Source organism: Protopterus annectens, chromosome 16.part0 (genome assembly GCF_019279795.1).
Source record: "Protopterus annectens isolate FY-2018-M chromosome 16.part0, PAN1.0, whole genome shotgun sequence".
Lineage (NCBI taxonomy): Eukaryota > Metazoa > Chordata > Ceratodontiformes > Protopteridae > Protopterus > Protopterus annectens.
This window is the reverse complement of record NC_056750.1, coordinates 827,290,766-827,303,964: the sequence shown is the minus strand read 5'-3', so window position 1 is coordinate 827,303,964 and position 13,199 is coordinate 827,290,766. Positions and strand designations below refer to the sequence as shown.

The following is a 13,199-nucleotide window of genomic DNA, read 5'->3' as shown; positions in this document are numbered from 1 at the left end:
CATTTAATCACTTTAAGTCTTTTACATGCCTTAAGATGGGGTCATGTTAGATCACTGACGTTTTGGAAACTCAAAAAAAATATCAAAGATACCATATGATCAAGTTTCCGAAAACTCAAAAAAAAAAAAAAAACAAACAACCAACCCCCTCCAACAAAAATCTACTTTTTTTTACATTTTTGCAGGGGCAAGCACCCCTGCACCCCCCACACCAACATCGCACTACAGTGAGGAAAACAGTAAATTTCCTGATCCTCACTGTACTGCGATCTCCATTCAAAAGCTTTGAGCTTTCAAAAACTTGATCATATGGTCTTGACCATACGGAGATCGGGTTTCTGAAAAAGTGATCAACTGATAGGGACCCATATTATGCAGATCTACAAAGCTCTACAGTGCCTGTCCCCAATCCCCCCACCCCCATGCACTGTGCTATGTTTCTTTCAATAGGTTTACCTAGTCATGTGGTTTTAGTAGTCACTGACGTCTTTATTAATGTTATTTATCCTTCGTTGACTAGGTAAATCCCACTGGGCTAGTGGGTTGTTTTCAGAGAAGACCAGATGTGGTATTTCTACTACAAGGAGAAATTTCCCCAAGGTATCTGGGAACTTTCTCTATGCTTTTCAATAAGTACTATGGGATTTTTCACAGCCATCTGAGCTACAACCAACTCAAGCACATGGGACCTCTATCTAACATCTCATCTGAAGGATGGCACACTTAGGAGTGTGCCATTCCCAGTGCTGCACTATGGTGTCAACAATCCACTCATCTAGAGTGAGAATAGAACCCACAGCCTTCTGTTCATCCAGGACCAAAGGCATGCGTGCTTCCTCTTGCACCACTGATACTTTAACACCAGTCTGTGTCCTGTTTATTTCTCTCATTGTAATTGCCCACTAGGAGTCATGTCACTATTGCACATTCCCTACTATCGTACTTTGGCCAGATCCCCTTTATTGCAAACTTCGCTGTGTCTCATGCTGGGACTTTCCCTAGAGACCACACTGCACTAAGTGACCCTACCTTCAGTTACTATATCTTTTTGTCCTCTCTGTACTTTGCAAACCTGAGATTGATGGGATAAATGTACCAACTAAATGGGGAAAAATGTTTTTAGTGACAGTCTGGAAATGTTAAATTTTTTTATTAATTTCCTCACAGTGTCACAAAGGTCGTGTATTTTAGTATTTTAATGTATTAAAAGCCCTTTTCCCAGACTGATCATTTTTATGCAGTTCTAATTTTTAAGCTTTGCAGTCTGTCAGTAAGTAATACTCAGAAAGGAATTTTAAATAACAGTAATTACTGACTAGGAGACCATCTGTACCTCACACAATGCAGTCTCATGTCGTTGTTTAATGAGTGCATCCTTATAAGTGCAGACATTGTGTTAGCAGGTCCAGGTCAGCTACTTCCAAGATTTCACCATTTTGAAGAACAGTGCTGTGGCAAAACACATAAAAAGAGCCAATACTTGAGTCATTCTTCACCATTAAGTGATTTGCCAAAAAAAAAAGTTATAAACAGAGAAGCTTTACTGTTGTTTTGTATTCCTAATCTACTGCCAGTTGCTTTTCACTTCATAATCCAGCTAAAAATCTTGCCTGTAGATTATTATTTATTTATTATAGTTTAACTCCTGTCAGACCTCTCTTACTTTGTACAGCTAAGTAATTAAACTTCACAGCTTTTCAAGTTAAACTATTTACTACTATTTTTAGCATCACTTTAGCTAAGATAATGACCTGAATTTCCTGGATGACTTCAGCAGTTCTGGTTTATCTGGTGTAGAACTGGTTATTTTATGTTTCGCGCACAATACGTCACCAGGAGCAATAATAACAAATCCTTAACTTATCTTCAAACTGCTTCATATTTGTTGGAGTAAAGATGATTAGCTAACATACTAGTATTAAATGAGAATCCTACCTTCTGGAACAGCCCAAAACATAACTTCACAGATGATGTGGGTGGGTTGGCTAATAAAACCTGATGCACTGGTAATTACTTAAAGTAAGTTAGGGTGGGCAAGTAAACTGCTGAACATTGAACTTCAAAACTGCAGTATTGTTGTCAACAAATGTCAGTCATCCTGTTCAGCATGCAAACATGTAGTATTTCCTCAAAAGCATTGTGTGACAAATGTCTCGTCACTGACAAGGTGCATTGCTGCAAACAAGTAGATGTGAGGTTGTGGCCAGACATTTGAAATGCATCAGTCCAGGGTAACATACAATAAACATTGGCTTTATGCATGCACTGAGCCTTTGTCACTATGATCTCGTTCACTCCTGTTTAAGGAGACCATACAATAAACATTGGCTTTATGCATGCACTGAGCCTTTGTCACTATGATCTGCGTTCACTCCTGTTTAAGGAGACCATACAATAAACATTGGCTTTATGCATGCACTGAGCCTTTGTCACTATGATCTGCGTTCACTCCTGTTTAAGGAGACCATACAATAAACATTGGCTTTATGCATGCACTGAGCCTTTGTCACTATGATCTCGTTCACTCCTGTTTAAGGAGACCATACAATAAACATTGGCTTTATGCATGCACTGAGCCTTTGTCACTATGATCTGCGTTCACTCCTGTTTAAGGAGACAAGCATGGATCTTTTAGTCTGTGTAGTCCGTCTGAATCATTATGCCATCATGAGGATTAGTACAGAGACTCACTTATTAATCAGTGTTGGTTTTTATTTTCTCATTAGTAATATGGACAAGACAACCGAAGTTTGCCCCATTCCCTGGTTCAGTGCTATAGCTAGGACATTCACAAGCAAGTGATAATATAATGTTCTGTCATGTGCTGTTATTTTATTGTTCTGAAGAAGTTCTCCTTACTTTTTTGTATGATTTTGCCCCCCGTGCCTGCTGACACAGATCTGCTTGATCAGAAATTATGCTGTTTGAGCAGTGAACATCATTCAGGCAGCCATGAGGGTCCATGGACATCCCAGCAATGACGTTTCATATTTTGAAGTTAATTCAAAAGTGTGTCCCTTCCACTAGTGATGATGTGTGCACATGCATCATATCACTAGTGATGATGTGTGCACATGCATCACATCACTTGTGACGATGTGTTTACATGCATCACATCAATAGTGATGATGTGTTCACATGCATCACATCATCACTAGTGATGATGTGTTCACATGCATCACATCACTAGTAATGATGTGTACACATGCATATCACTAGTGATGATGTGTGCACATACATCACATCAAGTTTACCTCTGCCCTTCTATGCATGTATGCTCTTCCACCAACAAGAGTTCATTCACTACATTGGGTGGCCATGTCCACATATTCCCAGTACCAACTCCCTGTATCATGACAGACTCTGCTGCTCCAGCTGATGCCCTCTTATTAGAATATCAGCATAAAGCAGGTGGGAACTGTCATCCCTCCCCCTGAGAAAGCCATGCCTATCTTCCCTGCTCAAGTTATCATGCACCTGAGACACTAATTAAACTTGGTTTACCTGGCTGTACTCAGGACATTATGCTGCTGGGCTACTGGTGCAGAACTTGGTTTACCTGGCTGTACTCAGGACATTGTGCTGCTGTGCTTCTGGTGCAGAACTCGGTTTACCTGGCTGTACTCACGATGTTGTGCTGTTGTGCTACTGGTGCAGAACTCGGTTTACCTGGCTGCATTTAGGACGTTATTCTGCTGGGTTACTGGTGCAGAACTCGGTTTACCTGACTGTACTCAGGATGTTATTCTGCTGGGCTACTGGTGCAGAACTTGGTTTACCTGGCTGTATGCAGGACATTAATCTGCTGGGCTACTGGAGCAGGCCGGTGCTCCTCACTTTTATAGTACTTTCACAGGCAGCCGATCTGAGTGGCCACTAGGTGTTTGTTGTATCACTGCACATGTCCAGATATTCTTGCTGCCCATTATTAAACTACTGAGTTCTACTTTTGCTCTGCCACACTGGTTCCTTCTTTTAACTACTGCAAATGACAGATTTTTTTTTTACAATAACATTCTTGTTCAGGTGACTTAGAGTTTCCATAATTCATAGGTTCATACTAGGCTATCTGCCCTAGGGCATTTATAAGCCTAGCCAGAGTGTGTTTGGCTTTCGCCACCCATTTTAAATTAATTTTGCTATGCCCTTTTTCGAGGTTAGTATACTGTGCCTCTGTCTAACAGTGACACAGAAGTGATACCCGGGGTAAACCTACAATCTCCCATCCACTCATCAAGATGCTTCTTGAAGAGAGTCAATGAGGGACTCTGCCTAACCTGGACTGGGATTTTATTCCAGAGTGAAGGGAGCCTCTGGGTTATGAATCTGTCCCTCCAGCATGTCCTATTTATTTCAGTGCTGAGGTTCAAGTCTCTCGAGCGCGTAGCTGGATGGGATTTGGATTTTCTGAGGTGCAGCATGTCCATTAATTCCGGGTTGGACATGGCTTTATACGTCAGGCACAGATCGCCTCTGAGCAGGCAGTATGCCACTGAATAGAGCTGGAGTTTCTTTAACCGGGCAGCATATGGCATCTGTTTGAGCCCTTTGATCCTCTTGGTGAGGTACTTTTGGGGTCTTTCCAGTTGCTGCAGGTGTCTGGTAAGGTACATCCCAAAAGTGGCATTGTACTCAATTATATGTTTCAGATATCTGTCAAAGGGAATGCAACACAGTTGCTGGCCCTCTATACGTGGAATAATCCTTCTGGTATTAGTGTCTGTCCACCAGCGAAGTTTCTAACCTCCCAGTTAAATCTTAGGATGCAAGAATTCAGTTCTCATTAAGCTGTCCTCACTGATGAAACAAATGTATTACACACTTCAGTGGGACTTACTTTTACCCTAATCCTTGTTAATATTTGGGCTTTTTAACAATTGAAGTACTGTTAAAAAGTATTAAAAGATCTCTTCCTGGGCTGCAACATTGCAAAACACAGTTTTCTAAACATGTGGTCTATGATTGTGCTCAGACCTTGCTAAAACGTAAATTTGATCATTATATGAAATCATCACTATGACTTTTTGTGGTGCTGCGGTAGCGTTGTCGCCTCACAGCAAGACGTTGTCCCATTCGATTCTCAGCTAGAGCGTCTTCTGTGTGGAGGCATGTGTGAATGGGCATGCCTTCGTTGAAGGTTGTGCATCACGGCTGGTAACTCGGCACGTAAAAATCCACTACCAAACATTAGCGGACCGGAGTTCCGCTGTGGCGACCCCTAGCTGGGATAAGTCGAAAGACACAACAACAACAACTGTGACTTTGAAAACATGGCAACACCACTGAGGATGTGGTCTTCAAATAAATGTTGAGCATGGCAAGTATTATTCTTTGCTAGGCACTGCTATGAACAAACTCCATTGTATGCTACTATTTCTGAGGTAAGCATTGATGCTTAAAGTGTATGCCACCATTTTTATTTAGCTGTTTACTTACTTGTTTTAGTTACTATTTCCTGTACTTAAGTATTCAGAAGTACATTAGACAACTTGTAAGACTGCATTACTTTTGTAGTTATATGCCTTGCACTTACTCAACAGTAAGTGCAGTTCAGAATCAGATCCTCTAACAACTGCAGTAGTATAATGCTTCTTCAAACCATAAAAAGAAAAGTTTCTGATACAAACAAACTCTGCCTGCACATGTGATCTGTGTTAGATAAAATAGCTAACCTGGTTTTGAAATTACTATTTTTCATAACTTAATCCAATTGGATAATCTCTCTGTGAGCAGCATCTTTTATGTTATCTGAAGATAACTTGATATCAGCAATGCTTTTGCATTCAGGACATCGTTCTCCATGCTGAAGCTTCCTTAATTTAATTCTGCGGCTTGTTTTCTTTAGAAGTGAATTCAGCCGCTTGAGTTTAGTGACATTTCTTTTAAAGAGAAACAAAGCTTACCATCCGATGGTGGAGAAAGGACGTATTAACATTTATTTTGTTCCCACAGTGCTTTTAGTATTCTCTAATGGGTTTTATATTTTAATTTAATGTACAGCTTGATGAGGGGTATACTGCAGACAAGAACTTGAGTGTGGGTATGAACTGTGTGGACACTTTATTGCTTTAAACCAGAAGTAAAAAAAGTCTGATATCATTAGGGAATCAGGTGTAAAAGATGTTTAGGGAAACCTAGGCCACTACCAGAAAAAGAAGTCATACCTTAAACATTTGTTCTTCAGTATAACAAAACATCTTCAAAAGCACTGTACTGATGTCTTTTGATAAATCCAATACACAGACACACACACACACACACACACACACACACACACACACACACACACACACACACACACACACACACACACATCTTTCTCCTGGCTTCCTGACTTCTAGTCAGTTCCTGAAAGTTCTCAGTATTTTATGCCTGCCTTCCTGCCACTGTCCCACACTATCTGTTTTTTATTTGACAGTTTGTTTTTCAGGAGTTGCATGGAAGCTGCGGGGATAGGGATACAGTGGGTACGTTTTTCACACCACACATCAAATGCCAAAACACGTGAGCTAGTGAAGGCAACAATGGAGATGAATGAAAGCTTGGGAAGGGGGGGGCTGGGAACTTCACTTATGCCTTCTCATTAATGTTTGCTGTTCAGCAGTGGCATTGTCCTTCTCAGCTGAAATATGATTTGTCAAGGCACAGGTCAGTACCCCATTATTAGTTTGATTTAAAGTACATGCCTGTTTGATCAACAATAGGCTTCTCTTGGGGATGCTCATTTAGACAGAGGCCCTTGCTTTGTAACACAAATGAACAGAAGTATGCGCACAAATCAGATAGAGACTTAGTGGCATTTGTTCTACACATGGTTAATATAAAAAAAATGAAATTAACTAGATTATGTCTCTCTCACTGCTTCCCCTCCTTTCTCTCTTTGTATCATAAACACACACCTTACCTGTTTTGTGAAAGTAACAACATAATTAAGACTTCTGAAGTAAGAAACAGATAAAATGCATATCTCATGAAAAATATGATGCCCCCCACTCCCCTGGAGTTTATATAGCTAATTCTGGGGTCTCAGCCTCCTTGACATATTCGTCAGATTTTTGATAATCTGGTTTGAGAAATGAGCTTTTGATGACTGGTGATGTCACAAATTAGGATGCCTATATTCCATGTATTTATTATTATTATTATTATTATTATTATTATTTTGTATGTTTGTGTTTATATTTGTATTTTCCAGATTGAATTACTGGGTCCGATTGATGTCAAAATAATACAGCAACATCAAAACTTGTCTATTGAACATGAATTTCTAAAAGATACATATTGTTTTGTGAATGGGTTTGTCTTGTGAGTTGTTTTGTATTGAACTTATATACTACATTTAAGTATGTTTCTGTAATACTATCGTGCAATTTTGTGCCATTATTTTAGTTTACTAATGTTTTATTAACTTCATTTTATTTAGTGTAGATGTTTTTACTATTGTTTAGATCTGATTGCCAGTAATGCGATTTCTGCTTGACTCATGCATGTGTTTTTTTTCATGTTTCATTTCTTTAACTTTTTATCATTGTAATTTTAGTAGATTTAATTTCCAGAGGTATTATTTATGTGGGTGCAGTTGTTTTCGAGAGCTTTAAGTGTGTGTGTATGTGTATACATATATATGTGTATATATATATATATATATATATATATATATATATATATATATATATATATATATATATATATATATATAAATATATATATATATATATATATATAAATATATAAAATGAGAGAGAGAAAAAAGAGATAGGGCATTTTTTTCCATGTTATATGAATTAGTCTTGAGTTATGGTGATTATTTACATGAACAGAAAGTAGTTGGAGATACATGCACAGAATAGTAATAAACGGTTGATGTCCAGAGAGTAATTATAGAGAACAAATCTACACTCTATAGCAGATAACACCACTTTATCTTTGTCCATTGTTAGGATTATATTGGCACATACATACATCGGCACATATAAATCTAAGTGGGTAAGACCTTGTAGACATAGATTACATCACCTTTTCATGGTTGAGTCGAGAACAATGCTGTGGTTAAGTGATGTGTCCAGAAATGTATAGTAAACATGCTTTTTGTGGGACTCCAACCCTTCATAGCTGGAGACAGTTCACTTAAAGGGAATACTACTTACTTGTAGAAGTGAGATTCTTATGTTTTCTGCAGGCAGAAGTTGAACACAGTGTCATGTCTGAAATGTCTTTTCTAGTAAATTCCTTTTCTAATACTAACATATTTTACACATTTCTACAACAGCATTTCTAAACGCAAGAAAAGACTAGCTTGTTCGTTAAGATTGCCAGAGAAATGTACAGATGTTTAAATCAATTTTCGCTATTCCTTAGTTTAGCAAAAGCAAATGTATCTGGTATACAATTTAACTGGAATTCTGTCTGCAGTCAGAATATATAGATTAAGGTGAAATCTGTGAATTTTTGTAGAATTTTACATAATGTGACAATTTACACAGTTTAGAACTCTTAATCATGAAAAGTAGCATTTAAACAATAATATAATTAAATTAAGTGAATGAATACATGACTACCTGATATCACCACTGGTATATTCTCCCAGCTGTTCTTAATTTTCAAAGACATCCTTGCACTTTGCTAAAATGTTTTGCTCTGTCTTCTTTTTTGTTTCTCTGAACTGTGGTGAAAAAATAGCATTTAATAATGTTAGACGTTGTTGCAAAATTCTCAGACTTCAGCTTATGAATACTGATGCAAATCCGTTTACAGTGTGAACTATTAAAAGAGATCGCACTGATATTTAAAAAGAGGTTGACAAATTTAGAAATTGCCTACAATCCAGAGGTAAAAGATGAAGAAGATTCAACTGGAATTGTGGTACATAACAGCTAATTAACCTACTCACAGACTGAGGAGACTGTTAAAAGTGAACTAAACATTACTTCTGTATCACTTACGGGTCAAAATAATTCACATAAACAACTTCAAATGAAACTTGTGCACTAGATTAGTCTTAATGCAGTGCAAATGTCATTATCCAATTAAAACAGAAATGCATATATCCAAAATCCCTTTTGTAAACAAAACAAGACTTGATAAAAACAGCTTTTCCATTACGGTACTAAATATATGGCAAACGTTTCGTGCATGAGGCATGTGCAAACAGTACAATTCAGCTTTGCTTTGGGGCCTTTGAGGATAAACATTATAACCTGACTCTGATGTTCTGTTAGCTTATAATGCAACTGAGGTGACTCTTTTTTTTTTTCTCCTGCCCGCTGCTTGCCATCACAGCTGATCTGTGCAGGAAGCTTTTGCACAACTGTGTCCATGAAGGTTAATGACTTTACAGACTTTTTTGTGCTAGGGGTGGAGGGTTTCACTTTACAAAGAAGCCAGGCTGCAGTTAAACGTCTGCTTATAAGCAGCTATCAAATGATGGACTCCAAAGTGCCTGACTGTAGATAAAGTAGATTAGATGGAGCGGTAGGACCGTAGGCATTAGCATTCTTTTGAAGGATTAAAATAAGGATGGCTTCAGAGATAATGACAAGATGACCGGGTAACAAAACAGCTGAAGCCAGCATGACTGTTAACATTTAAGTTTTAGAACATGCTCATAAAATCAAATGCAGAAAAATGAAACTGTAAGTCAGATACTGACACCTTGTGGCCTTATTTGGTACATGTGCTTGTTGTGTATTTCCACCAAATAACCAATGCATAAAAAAGTTTGTATGATTATTCTTATGTAATATTTATTTATGCATCCAGACAGTCATTTAAACTATAGATGCTGACTGTTCTTGCGTACTCTGAGAACTTGTTAGTGAGGATGTCAACAGCTTTAAGCTGCAAAGAAAAAGAGAGAGGGAGAGAGAGAGAGAGAATGAGAAAAAAGATGGATCAAATAAATAGGTTCCTAGGTTCATAGGTGTGTACTAGGCTAATGACCTTGAAGCCTTTACAAGCCTAGCCCATAGGATTACCCTGGCATCATGCCACCTGACTTTAGTTCCCAGTGCTTCTGTCAAGTAAAGCCAGTGGAGTGATCCCTGCGGTGAATTTTCTATTTCCCATCCACTGATCAAGATTTCTCTTGAAGAGGGCCAGTGAGGTGCTCTGCTTGACATGTATGGGAAGTCTATTCCATAGCATGGGCAGTCTCTGGTTATGAACATGTCCCTACAGCATGTTTTGTTGATTGTGGTAATGAGGTTGAGGTCTCTGGAGTGTGTGTGGTGTGGAGGGATTGGGATTTCTTTAGATGTAGAATTTCTAACAGAGCTGCATCAGACATGGCTTTGTAAGTCAAGCAGAGATAGCCTCTAAGTAGGCGATATGAGACAGAGAATAGTTGGAGTTTTTTAGTCTGTCCACATAGGACAAATGTTTAAGGCCTAGGATCATCTTTGTGGGGTACTTTTGCAGCCTCTCCAGTTGTTGCAGGTGTTTAGTGAGGTACATGCCAAATGGGGCACTGTACTCGATGACTGGCCTAATGAGGGAAGAGTAGAGGGAGACAATAACCTCTTTCTTCCTGGATGCAAAACCCTTAGTAATGAGATGTGTCACATAGAAGGACTTTCTGACCACAGTGGCAATGTGGTGGTCAAAAGAGAGGCTGCTGTCAACCTGTGTTCCTAGATCTCTTATATTGCCTTCTGTGTTCAGTGGACCACCATCGATGTGGTAATTCATGGCAACTGGATTTTTCCCAAAGGGGATGACGACACATTTTTTGGCATTGAGCTTAAGGCCATGGTTCTGACACCAGCCGTTGGTCTTAGTGAGGCCTTTCTGTAGGATGTCAGCATCACTATTAATAATAGCTCCCAACCTGCATTTGTGAACTTTGTCAGCCAGAGTCACTTCATGTTGGCCTGGACTTCAGAGAAGTAGATAACAAACAGGAGAGGACCCAAGACCAAACCCTATGGGACTCCACTCGTGCCTATTTGGCAGTCTGACTTGGAGTCAGCTACTTTCACACTGTGGGTTCTCCCTGTAAGCCAGTGTGCAACCCACCTAGTGATATAGGGGTTGATGCCTAGCTTAGTGAGTTTTTCTATGATTCCTGAGTGGGGAATGGTATCAAAGGCCTTGCCCAGAACCACTTTACCTTCATCCACAGCTCTGGTGACTGACTCAAAGAAGTTGATCAAGTTGAGCAGGCATGATCTACCCTTCACAAAACCAAATTGTGTGGGTTCCAGAGTTTGGAGACTCCCTATATCCTTGTTTATTAGGTCCATGATGATGCATTCCATAGCTTTGCATATCAGACTCGTCAGGCTAATGGGGTGATAGTTCCCAGGGTCTGTAGTTGCTCCTCCTTTGTATAGAGGGATGACTGTAGCAGTGTGCCATTCAGTAGGGACAAAGCCTGAGGTGAGGGTATGACTGAACTGGGCACAGAGGTGAGGTGACAGTTCACTCTGTAGTTCATGTAGAACACAACCAGGGATATTGTCAGGCCCCATAGAAGCTGTATTCTTGGGCTTGGACAGTGCTGTTTTAACCTGTGCAGCAGTAATACTAGGTGCCTGGTAATCTACTGGTATTGTGACTGGTCCCATGGGGGGGGGGGGGGAGAAGGGTAAAGTTGGCACTGAATCTGTCAGACAGCATATTGGCAATATCTGTTGGCTTGGTATAGGAGGTACCATTGTGCAGTAGCTCAGAGCAAATCTGGGAATTGCCGTGGAGATTCTTTACATAACTATAGAAGGCCTTGTGGTTGTCTTTACTATCTGCTGCAATTATGTTTTCATAGCTAGCTTTAGAGGATTTAATGAGGGATCTCAACTTTTTGTTGAGGCTGATAAGGGAGTTTTTCCAGTCTTGGGACTTCACCTCATTCCGCATCGGCTTCCTCCTTCTGTTGTAGAGTTTATTTATGGCAGGGGACCACCAGATTGTCTTCCTTTTTTGGAAGAGAGCATCTTGGTTCTATTGGGTATGGCGAGTTCCATGCATTTGTGTATGTGCTCATACAGTGCATGGGTGTATGATTCGGCGGTCATGCAACTGATCTCCATTTGCATGGGTGCTGTGAAGTTAGCCACCTCTGTTTTTAGGAGCCCAAAGTTAGCTTTGGAGAAGTTTTTCATGGTGGTTAGCTTTGTGTGTGTGTGTGTGTGTGTGTGTGTGTGTGTGTGTGTGTGTGTGTGTGTGTGTGTGTGTGTGTGTGTGTGTGTGTGTGTGTGTGTGTGTGTGTGGGGTGGGGGGGTAATGTGGATTTCCAAGGTGATTAGCTTGTGGTCGGATATAACCAGGGAGGAGTTGACTACTGGTATAGTGCAATGGTTGTCCATGTTAGTAATGACCAGGTCAAGGATGTTGCTACCTCTAGTGGGGTAAGAACGAGCTGGTCCAGGGCATTGGAATTGATGAATTCCAGGAAATGTTGGGCAAGTGTATTGGTACATGAGTAGTTTTCCCAGTTAATGGAGGCGTAGTTGAAGTCACCCAGTATGAGAGTGTTAGGTTGGACCCTAATATTCTTCAGGGTACTTAGGAACGTGGAATGTGAGTCTTGGGACATGGTTGGGGATCTGTTGCAGGCTATGACCTGAATCACTCTTATCCACTGGTAGCTGCACCTGAAGTATCTCAGATGCGTTATGTTGGGCTACCAGTCTGGAGGTCTGCGCATCCTTTATGAATATGGAAACACCACCGTCTTTAGAGCTTCGGTCCAAGTTCTGGGGCCAAAAGGTGTGGAATGAGTTATAGCCTGGTAGCCCAGGGGTGCTTTCTGCTGCCTTGAACCAGGTCTCTGTTAGGCCACAAATGTCGATGTTCTCCATTTTAAGGAGTGCTTCGAGCGAGTGCATTTTGAGATTTAGACTTTTGGCATTGAGCAGATTGACCCTCAGTTTGCATTTGTTTGTAGCTGTTACGGTGGTAATTTGTTGTTTGGAACACTGCCTAAAAAAGGTACTATAGGGGTGGCAAGAGCCTTGGCCAGTATCCAGAAGCCCAGGGGTGACAGATGCAGGCCATCTCTGGCAAGGTTTTGAGGTCTGTCAATCATGTCATCCTAGGCAGACAGATACTGGATCCCCTTAGAATGACACCAGAAACTTAGCCATTTGTTGAAATCAATCATTTTCTGCTTGTACTGTGGTATCATTCTGGGTGATGGTAGGATGCTGCTCAGGACTAGGGTTGTACCCGCCTGGGCTACATAATCCAAGAGCTCCTCCATG

At 40.2% G+C, this 13,199-nt stretch overlaps 1 protein-coding gene across 1 annotated transcript in view; it reads right to left on the bottom strand.

The window, feature by feature from the left end:
- Window positions 1-8,625, bottom strand: part of LOC122790683 (LIM domain transcription factor LMO4-A) — a 139,497-nt gene extending 130,872 nt beyond the window's left edge. The window contains exon 1 of the mRNA XM_044058218.1: window positions 8,559-8,625. Within this exon, the coding sequence (XP_043914153.1) occupies window positions 8,559-8,610 (52 nt within the window). The 5' untranslated portion in view covers window positions 8,611-8,625. The remainder of the gene's footprint in view (window positions 1-8,558) is intronic.
- Window positions 8,626-13,199: the final 4,574 nt, after the last annotated feature.